This window comes from Lontra canadensis, unplaced genomic scaffold (genome assembly GCF_010015895.1).
Source record: "Lontra canadensis isolate GAN:19392208 unplaced genomic scaffold, GSC_riverotter_1.0 scaffold106, whole genome shotgun sequence".
NCBI classification, from domain to species: Eukaryota; Metazoa; Chordata; class Mammalia; order Carnivora; family Mustelidae; genus Lontra; species Lontra canadensis.
In genome coordinates, this window is record NW_022631100.1 from 3634138 (window position 1) to 3650756 (window position 16619).

Here is a 16619-nt window from a genome sequence, read left to right on the forward strand (position 1 = left end):
TTAGTGTTTATCAGGAGAGGAACACAAATCAGTCAGTTTGATTGATTTAGCAAGTATTACCTTCTATCATGTGTCAGGCACTGTGCTCACCACTGAGGATAATAGTAAGGATAGATCTATTCAGAGGAGCTCATAACATAGTAAAGAAGATGGTTAAATATACTCAACCCTTTGTTTGTTGGTGAATTAAATTGCTAAGTAAATTATTTTAGGCCCCTGCAAAAGACACTTAATGATCTTGTGGCTAATACATTTCTGGTCTCAGGGTTAGAAGGTTTTCATTTCACTCATTTCTGTTGATTTTTCCTCTTCCATCATATTTTTAATATGCTCTGGAGTAAGTCATGCAATATGTTTATAGTGTCAGTAATATCTGCTTATAAAGCATTATGAGATCTTTGGGGAGAAAGTGCTGGCTCAACAGAAATATTATCCTTTCAACAAACATGTACTGAATATCTATGATTGAAGCATTGTGTGTTAGGCTCCATGAGTGATACAAAGATAAATGAGACAATTGTCTCGGTCTAGGAGCTGACAATGCAATGTACAGAGTGGTGATAGGGTGTGGGGGAAGTTTGTGGAGGAAAGGATAATAATCAGGACATTTCTTTAGTGCTTTCATGTAAAAGCAAATGTATGTATAAAGGAGCATCTTAGGGTAATTATATTCTGTCTTATAACTCTTTTCCACCTGTTTGTATGATTTATAATTGGATGTTTTCTGTACGCTTAGTGGGCATGCTAGAGTCAAAAATTGTTCGTTTCTTATCACTAGTTAAATAGTTTTCTTTAGCTTTGCCTCTTTTTCACTTGTATTGCCAGAGGACTTAATCATCACAATTACAAGACATCTTTTGAAAATCAACTATATGTGTCAGCGTTTTCAACATTGAATAATACACCACACAACTTCATGGTGAAGAAAAGTCCTTAACAATCCCCTTCCACCAGTATGGACTATAAATATTATCTTGTTACCTAAATGTGTGATGCTGTAAAATTCAATATAAGCTCTATATACTTTTAGTTCTCGTGATCATAATGTACCGGAAGCAATGAAAATATACATTTTTGCTATTAATACCAATACCGTATGGTATTAATTTAATGCTGGGGATTAGGTTATTTTCCTGAAATTAAGTTGCTGCTTACAGTGAGTATGTGACCCTGATAGCTACCATATGGGATTTTTCTGAGCTTGGCATGCTTACGGGGCCGTGTGCTTTCAGATGACTCAGTTTTCCCAGCACACTTTTTGCAACCCACTTGGAGAATTTATTTGTAGGGTGTGGTGTTAGGTCATGTGACCTTCATTTGGTGCATTATTTACATATTACATAATAGCACTCGTTATGTACTATTTTCTGACCTGCAACCAATTAAGAACTAGCTGGCTCCAACACAATGGTAAATGCTTCAGTAAATCTTGGCACCGATAGTGCATAACAATACTTTGTTATGAGATGCGTTATCAGAATCTACTTCTAGTAAAACTTCTAGATTATGGAGGAAATAAAATTGAAAATTAAAAAATATTACAGAGTATTCATGGACCGCTAAAGATACACTCTTGAAGATTCCTTGGACCCCAGTTTGAGAATAATATATGCAGACACATAGACACTGTATATATGTGGCATAAACAAACAGAAACTGAACACTGTTATAAAATGAATCATGCAGGCACTACATGGATGCAAATTACTCTGGTGTTAAATATAATGATCAAATTAACTATTGAATACTTTTGTTTTGGAGGTACAGTCTAAGCACTCAATACAACTATATAAAATTAAATTCTTTTTCTGTTTTTGAATGCTTGCATCCCTTTTTTGGGAAAAATTAGGAAAAATAAGATTTGGTTGGATGATACTAAAAAGCACAGATTAAGAATAAAATAAGGCATTGTAGATCGTTTATTTAAAGGACAATACCAGTTATTTGTTTCATTAAAAGGCAATAGAATTTTAATGGGCTCAGGATCAAAATAGTAATGATTATCACTAATCCTCTTCTTTACTGGGTAAGGCAGGTAAAGGAAGATTTGTGGTTTTGTAAGCTTCCTCTTTCTGCGGAGGTAGGAAGCTCCTGCATGTACAACAGAAGGCAGCTCTCCCTTTCTGTATAAGGCCCATATTCCCCCTGAGCCCAGCGTGAGCTTCTCAAGGTGTCTTTACTAGTTCACAAGATAAACCACAGCTACCTTAAAAATAAGCAATTATTTTTAGGGGGGAAATATACTTTTAAAAAAGTACAAATAAAGCAGAGGGATGTGGAGAAACACACAGAGGGGTCTGTTCTCAGTCAGTTCTGTTCAGTGTGTAAATACTGTAGAAACGTGCTATGTTACCACTATTTGTTACTACATTTGTCACCCGAATCTTGGTCATTAGTTATTAGAAAGGAACAAATGAAACTATGAAAGTAAAGATTTAACCTACATTTTCTAGTGCAAAGCATGTAAATCCAAAATTTTAATTTCTTCATCTGTCTATCTCTGGGAAAAGATATGTTACTTCCTGGTTTAAATCATAAAGACCTTACCACTGCTTATAGAACCTTCATAAATTTTCTTCTGATACTCTTACTATATCCCTTCATTGTACGTCACCTTCCAGTGATGTTGACCTGTTTTAGTTTGTTCTCTACCAGACTGTGACTTCTATGAGAAAAGATCTCAGAACTTCATCCAATATGTAGCATTCAATAGGCCTTCAGTAAAATAGTAATTTAATTGAACTCTAATTGGATGAATCTGGGCAAAGCACTTTGGCAGTGAGTAGATCTTTTCAACCTTTAGTGTATTCTAGAGCAGAACAGTGAAGATTAGAGATAAGAAGCATGTTAGAAGATCAGAAAATCCAGATTTTGCACGAACTCTGAGTAGTTGAGTTCAATTCAATATGCATTTATTAACTCACATTTCCTGCTACTCATGAAGTTTGATAACGTGTATGGTTCTCAGAGACACATTGTTGATTGTGTATAGAATGATGAGGAATGTGAGGAGTATCAAAAATACTTCAACTATTAGGCTGAAGTTTTGTTTTTTGTTTTTTAATTTGGACTTTAGAGATAATTTGTAAAGACAAGAGCATGAGTATTTCAAGTTTTCTTTTGAGAACTGAGTCATAGATGTTGCATTTCAAGCCAAGTAAAGGTTTGATTATTTTACACTTCATGGCTTTTTAAAATTCTAGTTGCTATAACAACTTTGATATTTCTTTATTATTTTTAGCACTTCAGTTGCCATAACAATAAGATATCTTAAAAAATAGCAATTTTCTTTTATAAGGGAACAATTTCTTTCAATTAAAAATGAATTTGAATCAACATTTCTTTCCCATAATGTGAACCCATTATTTAAAATGCAATTATGCTATTCTGTTTTTGTATAATTTTGACAGAGCTTCACAGGAGATGTTTTAATGTTCAACTTAAAGGGAGGTGGCTATATTGAACCCTTTCTGTGACATACTATTAATATTTGATGGGATTTCATTGATATAAAAATCTTATTAAACAATTTAATTTCCAGATTTGTTTCATAAAGTAAGAGAGAACGTGATTAATGGATCGTTCTTACATGGAAGATACAAGAAATCTTGGAATTTCCTATTCTGTTGTGTAATTTTTAAGTGTATTTATCATGTCTATTGCCATACTCAGCACTTCACTTATCCAGAAATAACTGACAACGCAGGCCTGAGCTATAGCATTTTATTTATAGAACGGTACCTCTGTTTATTCTTTGAGAAAAAATTCTTGTAAGCTTAATTTCTGATATTTAAGCCTTTAGAAAATTAAGGATAGCAAATTAGAAGACGAAGGAGGAGTACTGCTATATTTGCTATGCAAATAGAGTCAGAAAATATGGGAGCTCCGTTCTTTTCTAGGTGCCTGGTTACTTGGCGGAAATTAAACAAGTCTGTTTCTTGCTATATTTAAAACCTATGTATCTATACCTGTATATACATGTAAATGCAATCTAGTAGCTACAGAGGTGTGATTGTATCATAAGACTGTGTTCTCATTGATGTTAACAGTGATGATCCCAGCCTACCAGGCAAAATTTAATTATGTTCAGAATTCTCAGTTTAAGAAGGCAGAGGAGTAGATGATACATCCTATAAAGATTTAAATGTAAAATTTCATAGAGTGAAGCAAAATTTTAAAAATTTAAAAAGAAACCCTCATTATCTGGGAATTGCAGCATGAAACTGAGGTTTTTAACAGACTAAACTTTGGAAATTTTTACATTACTATGTTGCTAATCATATAAATTTCCTAAGATGCATGGTCAGGTGCAGATAATGTGTTTATTTTAAGAATGTACTTCTAAAAAGGAGTTTGGAAGGAGATGGCAATTCAGTAGAAATGTGGAAGAGTTGTTATTAATTTCCTAACCTCAACAGGTTACTTGTGGGTATATCTTCTTAAGGAAAAATGATTAAACAAAAAGTCTATTTAGATAAGAATATGCTTACCTTTACTGTATGAGCTTTAAATGAGTAGTTATGTACTTTTAATGGTTCATCTTTAATTTCTAGTTTTCATACCTAACTTTCAAATGTGGGAGTTACGTCCATTTTACAGATGGAAGCTGAGACACGTGGGAAGAATGACATACCCACAGCATCACAGTTAATGAGCACTGCAGCAAGCATGCCCTGCTCCCAAATCTGGCTTATGCTAGAGCCTATATTCTCTTCTTTAAGTCATAGTTTTCTCATGTCTTCAAATTTAATAAATATTTATTAAAAATAATAGCCTAACTTAGGGAAAATGTAAAGGAAGAGGGTACTATGCGTGGTTTGATTTATTGCTCTGCATACTATTTTTGACCTATTAATTTGATCTTAATTATATATTTTATTTGAGGGTTTCCCCCACTCAGAGTTAAACATACATGTAAGTTAGTATTTTCTTTCTCTGTTCTCCTTTGTGACTGATTAAAGATAATGAAATTTCTCGAAAGGTTTGCTTTCTTGGCCAGTTTTGTCAGATCCCAGCTAGCTAGGGCAGTCTCACAGTGTTGTATAACTGGCATTTAATAAGAAGTCTTTTCTCACCCAGTGTCTCACTTGCATCTGGGCTGTTGTGTCTGTGAGTGCAACCGCTGAACCATGAGTCAGGTATACTGATTGAGAGGCTGTGAAAGTAGACACAGGATAGATGCACTTATTCTGTCTTGTAGGATCTGTTCTTTTAGACATTACATTAACTTTCACTCTTGATGGGACATTGCTTTGGAGGATTATGGTGTTTTTCTTTTTAAACATCAGTATATATAATTTCCTGGAAACAACTCAAGTAGTTCAGGGCTCTAATTTGGTGGTTTTACAAAGAAATGGAGCACTTAAAACATGCAAGTGCAATCATAGCTTTATCATTCTTTGTGGCTATAATTTACATGTAGGTGAAATGCACAGATCTTAAATGTCACATTTTGATGAGTTTTGGTATAGATGCATGCATGTTACCCACAGACATCAAGATACACCATGTTTCCATCATCCCTAAAAGTCTTCTAATACCTCTTGCTGGTCAAGACACACACACGCACACACACACACACACACACACATCCACACCCACACCCCATATGAGGGAACTATGTTCTGATTTCTTTCATCAAAAATTAGTTTCACCTATTCCAGAATCATATAAACATAACACAGTTGGTTTATCTGTTACCCTGGTGATGGATAGATGGATTGTTTTCAGTTTATGGCTATTAAAAGTAAAGCTGCTATGTACATTTTTATACACATTTTTTGTGGATATATTTTTTCATTTTGATGGGTTGGAACTAGTGAGTAGATTTGTTTAATGTTATAAGAAACTCCCCAACTGTTTCACAGTTTTAAAAGTTGGGCCATTTTCGAGGATATGGAGAAAAAGGAACCCTCTTGCCCTGTTGGTGGGAAAGCAAACTGGTGCAGACACTGTGAAGACCAGTATGGAGGTTCCTCAGAACCACCCTATCATCCAGCAATTGCATTACTGGGTATTTACCCAAAGAATACAAAAACACTAATTCAGAGGAATACATGCATCCATATGTTTATAGCAGCGTTATTTACAAGAAGTGGCCCGATTATTTATTGATCGATCCATGGATAAAGAAGAGGTGATATGTATATATGTGTGTGTGTGTGTATACATAGAGGTGTGATATAATGCTAAGCGAAACAAGTCAGTTACAGAAGGACAAATACCATACGATTTAAGAAAGGCAAAAAGAGGGGTGCCCGGGTGGCTCAGTGAGTTAAAGCTTCTGCCTTTGGCTCAGGTCATGATCCCAGAGTCCTGGGATGGAGCCCTGCACCCAGCTCTCTGCTCTACGTGGAGCCTGCTTTCTCCTCTCTCTCTGCCTCTCTGCCTACTTGTGATCTCTGTCAAATAAATAAATAAAATATTTTAAAAAAAGGCAAAAAAGAGACAAACAAGAAATAGACTGTTAATTATAGAGAACAAACTGATGGTTACCAGAGGGGAAGGAGGTGGGGGATGGGCGAAATAGGCAATGAGGTTTCAGGAGTGCACTTGTCACGAGCACCAGGGGATGTATGGAATTGTTGAATCACTATATTGTACACCTGAAACCAATAGAACAGTGAAGAAAATAATATTAAAAAGTTGGGCCATTTTACATTACCACTAACAATTTTTAAGAGTTTGAATTGTGCGTTCTTACCAATATTTAGTATTCGCAGTGTTTTAATTTTAGCCATTCCATTGGGCACGTATTTATAGCTCATTGTGATTTTACTTTGCCTTTTCTTGATGACCATTGATGCTGAGCACTTTTTCATTTTGTTTTGATGGCCATTTGTTTATCTTTTTTGGTGAGGTGTCTGTGACAGCATTTCCCCATTTTTAATTGTGTTCTTTGTATTTTTACTAACAAATTATAGGATTCAGTTATTAATTTTAGATACAAACTTTTTGTTAGATAATGTTTTGCTAATGTTTTCTCCTAGTCTTTTGACTTACTTATTTTCTTACTAATATTTTTTGAAAAGCAGAGTTTTGATTTAAGCATAATTAATTACATTTTACTTTTATTGTTATTGCTTTCTATATCTAAAGAGATCTTTGTCTACTGACATGTTATGAAGATTTTCTCCTTCTAGTATGTTTTCTTTTAGAAGCTACATATTTATAATTTAAGATTTTTATGTTTAGATCTATGATTATCTCAAATATATTTTTGTTTATAGTATGAGGATAGGGTCTAAGTTAATTTTTCCCCAGATATCCAAAGTTTTCTAGTAATATTTACTGAAAAGATTTTCTTTTCCTCTTGACTTGTTTTAGTCTTTTAAAATTCAGTTGGTAAGTGTGGGTTTATTTTTGGACTCTGTTCTCTTTACTGACTTATTTGTTTATCCTTATGCCAGTCTTGAGTACTGTGGCTTTATAGTAAGTCTTGAAATCAAGTTGTGCCAGTCTTCCAGCTTTTAAAAATTCCTTTCCCCAGATTGCTTTAGCTACCCCAGGCCCTTTTTTATTTACATACAAATTTTAGAATCAACTGTTTAGTTCTACAAATAGCAATAAATCCATAGATTAATTTGAGAAAAACTAACATTCTTAACAATATTGAGTCTTCTAACCCATAAAGGTGGTATATCGCTCCATTTACTTAGGACCTTTTAATTTTGTAGTCTTCAGGGTAGAGGTCTTACACATCTTTTATTAACTTTATTGGTATTTTCTGTAAATGGTTTATTGTTTTAAAATTTCATTTACTATAGTTTATTGCAAATATATAGAAATTCAGTGATTGTTGTGTTTTGACCTTATATTTGGATAAGATTTACTCATCAGTTCTAATTATCTTTGGGGTAGATTTTTAAAGCACTTCTTATGTATGCAGCCATGTCTTCCTATTCTTGTATGGCTTAGCTATTTCTTTTTCTTGCCTGTTACACTGGCGGGGACTGCCAGTACAAAGTGCATGAAAGTGCATAAGAGCAGACATCTTTGTCTTGTTTTCATCTTAAAAAGAAAGCGTTTACTCTTTCACCATTAAATACCATTCTAGCTACAGATTTTTCCATGGAGTGTCTTTAGCAGGTTGAGGAAATTTTTTTCTGTAGCACCACTCATTTAATATTTGTTAAATATTTGTAATTGTTAATAACTTGTCATAATGAAATAAAGTTAATAATATAAACTTGTTTTCTGTCCTTGAGACATCACTAAATCAGTGATTGTAATATGTGCTACTTCACATGGTTTTTTTTTTTTAGCATTTAGACCAAGTTGCTTTGATACTACGTTTTTAAAATATATTGATACTGTATGTTGTAGTACTTGTCATTCTTAAAATAAGCCAATAATCATTATCCCCTGCCAGATAAGATTTTTCAAAGCACTAGTCAAATACTCATATTGAATTGGGTTTAGGTAGAGGTATAGATGAATAATATTTCCCTTAATTTGAATATATTAAGAGTCTAATTATTCTCCTTCTGCAATTAAGTTATACACTTTTATAAATTTCTTGTGAAGCTTGAATGTCATTCAGGGGGGGATTGCAAGGAATTCTGAGCTTCGCAGAAACTGGTTATTGGTGTTTTTCTGTCTTACAGACTCTTCAAGCTATTTTTATGTGCTTTTTATTAGTTATATTAAACTCTTATTTAGCTCCAGTTTTATGCCCAGTAGTGTAAAGTAGGTACTTAAGATATAATGAGGAATAATACAGGTATTTCTCCTTTCGTGGGACTTGCAATCTAGTTAGGAAGGTATGGACTAGGTCATTACAAACTACGATAAGATTGGAATCTGGTCTAATCTGGGAATTCAAGAAAGGTAGCTCTGAGACAGTGGTATTTGAACAAAATCTGAAGGTTGCACCTGAATTAACTTAAAAAGTGTGATAGCATAGTAACCAGCAGGTACAAATGTCCTGAGGCAGTAGAGAACATAGCAAATATATGTGGGACAGGAGGATGGGTGGAAGAGGGGGAGGTTTAGCTAATCCTAAACAATATTGAAAAGAAGTAAGATTGGATGAATTTGTAGAGAACAGATTTTATAGGACCTGTTAGGACTTTATCCTAAGTGCAGTGTGAAACCACTGAAGTATTTTATTTTATTTTATTTTAAAGATTATTTATTTATTTGACAGAGAGAGAGCTCACAAGTAGGCAGGGAGGCAGGCAGAGAGAGAGAGAGAGAGAGAGAGAGAGAGAGAGAGAAGCAGGCTCTCCGCTGAGCAGAGAGCCCGATGAGGGGCTCGATCCCAAGACCCTGGGATCATGACCAGAGCCGAAGGCAGAGGCTTAACCCACTGAGCCACCCAGGCGCCCCACCACTGAAATATTTTAAAAGGGTAGTGGTGGGGCGCCTGGGTGGCTCAGTGGGTTAAAGCCTCTGCCTTCGGCTCAGGTCATGATCCCAGGGTCCTGGGATCGAGCCCCGCATCGGGCTTTCTGCTCTGCTCAGCAGAGAGCCTGCTTCCCTTTCTCTCTCTCTCTCTGCCTGCCTCTCTGCCTACTTGTGATTTCTGTCTAATAAATAAATTAAAAATCTTTAAAAAAAATAAAAGGGTAGTGGTATCATCTGGCTTGCATTTTTGGAAAGAATATTTTGTTTGTTTATGCATAATGGATTGAAGAGAGGTCACAGGCAGCTCAGTAAGACCACACTGGAAGCCACTGCATGAGCCCACACACAAGGTAATGCTAGTTTGCTTAGGGCAGTGACAGTGGAGATGGAGAGGAGTAGTTGAAGAAATAGATACATTCTGTTTCTGGATGTATACACCAGTTAACAGATGGGAGGAGTAGTTGAAGAAATAGATACATTCTGTTTCTGGATGTATACACCTTTTTTGCACCTTTAAAAATGTTTTTTTAAAAAAACGCTTTTATTCTCTATTTGTTTACTTTTTATAGTATTATATTGGTTATGTAGTTCTTCTTGATAATCATTACTTACTGTTTATCTTATTTACCATTGATGCTGATATCCTTCTGTTACTTTGCTATTTAGGTCCTATTGAGTAGTTGCCTGAAATGCTTAGATGTTTAATAATGAAATATTGATACATATAAAAGAATATGTAAAACATATGGTATAAATAAGAAAGCAAACACCTGTGGTGTGTTATCTCATAAAGCTATATTTTTTGCTGTTAGAGGTAATTCTGAAATATCCCAAATAATGATTCCTCTTAGTATTTCCCAACTAGCATTCCTCAGTTGAAAGGAGAGGGAGGTGGTTGATAATGATTGTAATAAGAATGACAGTAATAAAACACCTAATGGCCCCTAACATGAAGAGAATTATGCCTAATTTAAACACAAAGAATGCTTTATGTAATGAGCTATGTAAATATATGATATGAATGCCTTTTTGTTATTAGAGCTTCACATTATAAATTAGTTCCTATTATAATCAGATCAGAAAAAAGGATGAGGGAAAAAGTCAATCTCTAAAAAAAGAAAATTATCTTGTAAGAACCATTGAAGTTTTTTGTAAGTTGGTAGAAGGAAAGCGGGAAGCTTAGTGGATCAAAGACTCTACTTGAACTCTTTCTTATATTGTCATAATACTTTTGAAAGCATGTACAATTATGGATTAGAGTATTCATAGACTCAAATCCCTGTCAGTGATAGTTTTTGGAAATAAATGTGTCAAACTAAAGGAATTTAGTATTTGAATTTCCCTGTGAGACTTTTTTTTGCCATTTCCCTGATTTTGGAAAAATTACATTCAAAGCTATTTTAAAAATATGTAAAATCTAGGGGCGCCTGGGTGACTTAGTTAAGCATCTGCTTTCAGCTCAGATGATGATCCCAGGGTCCTGGGATAGAGCCCCGTGTTAGTCTCCCTGCTCAGTCAGGGAGCCTGTTTCTCCTTTTCTCTCTGTCCCTCTCCTCCCTCCGCCCCCCCGCCCCGAGCAACCTGTTCAGGCTCCATCTCTCAAATAAGTAAATAAAAATCTTTAGAAAAAAAGAGTAGATCTTTAAAAAATATATGTAAAGTCTATCCTTGTAAATGGTTTATTTAGATTTTGGTGACATGGATAACTTTAATTATTGATAGTGTTTTATTTTTCGATGGATTTATAGTAAAGCTTAGTATTTAACTCTTTCTAATATGGGGTATGGGATCTGTCTACGTTCATGAATATTTATCAAATATAATTTTTATTTTGAATATTATTATTGTAAAAAGAGAATGTTAGTTAATTCTAGTCTTGTTTGATTTTAATGCTTTTAGGTATCTCTAGAAGTCAAAATACTTCTCTGTAAAACAGGACCTTCTAGCCTTTTGTATTACATTTAAATATTTACTTTCAAAGCTCAGCTTGGTACTCACTCTACAGTTGTTATTCTAACTTTGTTTATAAATTATTCTGGTAATGAGAAATGTGCTTGCATTCTGTATTTCAGCTAAGCCTCTGAAGATTTTTAACAATAATATGGCCTTCCTGTTGGGCAGTTCAACATGGAGGAAAAAATAGGGCTTTCTATTCTTTAAAAATCACTTTAAGAAACAAAATTGTTGAACACAGGGGAAGAGAAGGAAAGATAAAATAAGACAAAATCAGAGAGGGAGACAAACCATAAGAGACTCTTAACTATAGGAAACTGAGGGTTGCTGGTGGGAAGTTGGGGTGGGGGGATGGGGTAAGTGGATGATGGGCATTAAGGAGGGCACTTGATGGAAGAGCACTGTGTGTTATATGCAACTGATGAATAATTAAATTCTACCCGGTGAAAGTAATTATACACTCTATGTTAACTAACTTGAATTTAAATGAAATCTAAAAAAAAAAAAAAAAGTCCAGAGGGAAAGAGAGGTTTATCAATATGGTGTTAGGATTGACAGTTTTAACCTGCTTCAGTGCTAGTTTCATGATTCTAGTAGGCAAGTTATACTTACCTTTTCTAGTACCCACCTTCTTCCTTTGAGAAATGATAATGATGGGTACCTACTCCCCAAAGATTTAAGGTTTTTATAGAGAGAAAATATATAAAGCACATAGCATAATGGTTGGCACACAGAACGTGCTTAACAGATGTTAGTTATCTTCCATTTTCATTTTAATTTTCCTTATTTAATTCTGAAATGATTTGTAAATTAGTTCTAAGTCACTTTAAAGAAAAGTGCTGACCCCATGAAAAATAAGCTTAAAATAGAGAATGTTTGTCTGTAGTACGTCAAAATAAATGGAAATGTTTTTCATCTCCACCAGGTTAAGGAGCTTAATTTGCTTTCTTCTAACTTGGGCATGAGTAGCTCAGTCACTATATGACAGAGTTCTTTGACTCTGAGTGTTTTTCATATTAGGATAAAGAATAGAGTAAATGGCTATTTTACTTATTTCTAATACCTACTTTTCAGAATTCGCATTTAACCTTAAATATTTGCCCAAATAGTTTTTAGCATAGAAGTGTTAGTTCCACTGCTTTGTTTATACAGTAAAATACATTAAATTCAGCAGTTTAGTGTGGGTATGGCAGGGATTGGAGAGATTATTAAATGACTTCTATTAATCAAAATATAACTATATTTTAGAGAGTAAAAATAGTAGCTATATCACTTGAGTTCATGAAGACTTAGCTGATTTTTAATAATTAATACATTTTTTTCTGCCAGTGAGCATTAGATTTCTGCTGACTTTTTAGTGTCAGAGTACCTTGTGGTAGTTTTCTCTACAGGGTTTAAAGGTGTATCCCAGTGCTTTTTTTTTTTTTTTTTTTTCTGTACTGTCCATAGGAAATAATCTTTACAAATGCTATAAGGAGAATGCCTCTAGAGAGTCACACGTGCCATTAATATGTTATAAGGATCGGTCAGTTGCATTGTCTTCTGTTGTCAATCTTGATCGGAGCTTGCCGAGTAAGTCTATAAGCCTGCATGTGCCTGGCAACTGTTACCTAGTGACAGTTTCAGCTGCAGTAGCCATTGGCTGTGCTGTTGATTGGGGCAGGAGGACCGAGTCACCTTTCTGATGGTGAGTTCTTCTGCATCAGCTCAGGATGAGGAGGAGGAGCAGGGCTCCGGCTCAGGTGGAGGCAGTGATACTGAGAGATTGTGAATTATCTACCGACAGCATCCTGGTGACTGCATCGCAGTGAATCGGACTTCTGAAGCAAGCAGCCCAGCCTAGCAGCTGGTAAGAATGAATGTAGGTGAGAAGCATTGCCTTATTCCTGTAAGAAGAGAACTATTTTGTGATAAGTGAAACTAGGAATGTGCAAGGAGGAATATCCTGTGGATGTTACAAAAGAAGAAAGACTTCCCTGAATGACTTGGTGCTGCATGAGAAAATAACTTTCAGAAGAATGCTTTCTATTAAGCTGCTGCTTTGTTCCTGAAGGAAATGTTTTTATATCTAATGCAATGTTATTTCTTCAAGAGGGATGACAACAAAGACTGACAGGAAACTCTCTCAAATACCTGTACTTTAAAAAAAGATTTTTGACAAATGTTCACTTGATAGCAGAATGACCTTGGAAGCCTTTTGGATGGATTCTATCCTGCAAGCCTTTCAGTATTTCACACTGTAGGATTTAAACTCATCTTGATTCTTTAGAGGTATTTTAAAATAAGACCATCTTATAACCTACCTTATGGCCCCTGTATTAATTGAGCACTTGCTCAAAATAGAACACAGTAATAGAAGAGACATTTTCTTAACATATGGCTGCTATGTAACTGCAAATATAACAAAGAAGGTAATTTTCCACTTTCAGAAGATTTAGTCAAAGTAATGATCTAATGTGTTAATCCTCTGATGAAAATAGAAGGGATCTAGAAACAGACTACGAAGCCTACTAGGAATTCCTGAGTAATAAATAATGGCAGCATTTCTGGTCAAAGAAGCTCAGAGTATATAGGAAAGTTTCTATTGCCTGAATTTCATGTATCCTTACATATATATGTGAGATACAGGTGTGCTTGTGAAGGTGAGAATAACTTTGAGCTATGTATTTTATGGTCATGCTCCATTGTAAGGAAGGTGGCATATCAGATAATGAAAGTTACTTTTAGTTAATGATGCTGAAATTAATAACATTTATTTTCGCTTGGAAAAGGAAAAAGTATAAATTACATTGTTGGTTGTAGCACTAGTAATTGTGATGGACTAAAGCTTTTTCATCTGAATGCTTAGAAGATTGCATGCAGAATTAAAACTTTAAAGTTTATCGTCTTTTGTCAGGTGTTAACATTGTATATAATGTATACAATGTTATATTATATTTGTATATTATCTTCTCTACTGGAAATAGGCTTTTATTTCCTCATGAGAGTTATAAGGCAATCTGGAGTCTTTTACCTCGGTTCTGCTCCTTTGTGTCCAAGTAGAGCTGAGTCTTTTAGAATTAACCTTGTGTCTGTGTTTTTGGGGGTGTGTGTGGGGGGGTTAGCTCTTTTGAGAAATGAGAGAGAAATAGATCATAAAGTTGATCCACCAGCATCAAACCCTGAACTGAGGCCAAAGACACTCTTTGCTGCAATGAACTTTTTCTTAGATTTGCAACTAGATCTTAGATCTTAATTATTTAAATTGTAAAATATGAATCTACTTCTCATCATAGATGAAGCAGGAAGCCTGAGACAATTTAAGACTCTTTTTTTCTCATTTATTCTAGTTGATCCCTAACAAACTACCTTTCTGAGGAGACCAAACAGCCCAAAAAGGGTTTTCTTCCCTTGGCAATAGATTTTTTTTTTTTCTTTTTGCAGATCTAATTTTTCATAGTGCAAGGTAATAAGAAATCCATTTTCTCTAGAAGTGCCTGTGTCTTGAGAAAGTTGTTTGAGAGCACCGGAGGAAGCTAATCAGTGACCTTTTTTCACCTCCTTTCTAGCTTACCTCCCTTTCTTCCCCCCTAAAAGTTGAGATGTGTCACTGCTGCACTGAGCTGATGAAGAGGCTTGAGCACTCTCTGGGAGGCTTAGCTGTGACAGAAGCGCTGCCGCTGTCTCCTGAAGCTGATCCCAAGACACTAATGTGCAGAGTTTAACACATGCTGGACAGGGCACCTGCTTGCTGGAGCCACGGCTGCACGGTCCCTTAATTCCAAGCCATGAATGAATCCAGGTGGACTGAATGGAGCATCTTGAACATGAGCAGTGGCATTGTGAATGTGTCTGAACGTCACTCCTGCCCACTCGGATTTGGCTACTACAGTGCAGTGGATGTGTGCATCTTTGAGACCATTGTTATTGTCTTGCTGACATTTCTAATCATTGCCGGGAATTTAACAGTCATCTTTGTCTTTCACTGTGCTCCACTCCTGCACCATTATACCACCAGCTACTTTATTCAGACGATGGCATATGCTGATCTTTTCGTTGGAGTGAGCTGCTTGGTTCCTACTCTCTCACTTCTTCACTACTCCACAGGTATCCATGAGTCACTGACCTGCCAGGTTTTCGGATATAGCATCTCCGTTCTAAAAAGTGTTTCTATGGCATGTCTTGCTTGTATAAGTGTGGACCGTTATCTGGCAATAACCAAGCCTCTTTCCTACAATCAACTGGTCACCCCCTGTCGCCTGAGAATTTGCATTATTTTAATCTGGATCTACTCTTGCCTAATTTTCTTGCCTTCCTTTTTTGGCTGGGGGAAACCAGGGTACCATGGTGACATCTTTGAATGGTGTGCCACCTCTTGGCTCACCAGTGCCTATTTTACTGGCTTTATTGTTTGTTTACTTTATGCTCCTGCTGCCTTTGTTGTCTGCTTCACTTACTTCCATATTTTTAAAATTTGCCGGCAGCACACCAAAGAGATAAATGACCGGAGGGCCCGATTTCCCAGCCATGAGGTGGATGCCTCTGGAGAGACTGGACACAGCCCCGACCGTCGTTACGCCATGGTTTTGTTTCGGATAACCAGTGTGTTTTACATGCTGTGGCTCCCTTATATAATTTACTTTCTTCTAGAAAGCTCCCGGGTCTTGGACAATCCAACGCTGTCCTTCCTAACAACCTGGCTTGCTATAAGTAATAGTTTTTGTAACTGTGTGATCTACAGCCTCTCCAACAGTGTTTTCCGGCTAGGCCTCCGGAGACTGTCCGAGACAATGTGCACATCCTGTATGTGTGTGAAGGACCAGGAAGCTCGGGACCCCAAACCTAGGAAACGGGGAAATTCCTGCTCCATTTGAAGAGAACTATGTAGAAATCAAGTGTAATCCGAAAGGGGTTTGGGATTATATTCTTGACTCATCTGGAAATTTGCCACTAGAGAAATATTTACTAGAATAGTTGACTATGAGATGGAGAGACAAGAGGATTTTTTTTTCCCCTCTTTTTCCACGGTGGTGGTGGGGGGGACTAGAGAAAAGAATGTATAGAGGGCAATCTCATGAGATAATATAGAGTGTGAATATAAATGTACAGTAATAGCAAAATTTAGCACTGAGGATGAAAAACAAAATGAAAAAAGTATCTCAGATCTTCCACAGGACATGAGCAAAGCCCCTCGGCATCTCTGTCTTCTCTGAGCTCTCCCCTCTGTCTTTGCCTCTCATTCCGTCTGTCTATGTCTCTCTCCCTCTCTTTGTGTTTGTGGAAGTTACTTACATAAATTGCCCTTTATAGGAAAATGCTACATATTATATATGTGGCAA

The 16619-nt window shown here is 35.9% G+C and overlaps 2 protein-coding genes across 7 annotated transcripts in view; both read left to right on the top strand.

Annotated features, from left to right (window-relative positions):
• RABGAP1L (RAB GTPase activating protein 1 like) overlaps positions 1 to 16619 on the top strand; it is a 736622-nt gene that overhangs the window by 244315 nt on the left and 475688 nt on the right. Inside the window, exons 14-15 of one of the 6 annotated variants that reach the window (XR_004380432.1) lie at positions 13088 to 13572; positions 14850 to 14932. The exons of 3 other annotated variants lie outside the window; for them this stretch is intronic. Coding sequence is in view for 2 of the 3 variants with exons in the window: in XM_032838759.1 (XP_032694650.1) it covers positions 14850 to 15005 (156 nt within the window). In the remaining variant the exon portion in view is untranslated. Of the gene's footprint in view, positions 1 to 13087; positions 13944 to 14849; positions 15032 to 16619 lie in introns of those variants that run through there. 2 more of the 6 variants (XM_032838759.1, XM_032838760.1) reach the window with 2 other exon arrangements.
• GPR52 (G protein-coupled receptor 52) lies at positions 15047 to 16154 on the top strand. Its single transcript, XM_032838767.1, has one exon. The coding sequence runs from the start codon at positions 15069 to 15071 to the stop codon at positions 16152 to 16154; it is 1086 nt and encodes a 361-aa protein (XP_032694658.1). The 5' UTR covers positions 15047 to 15068.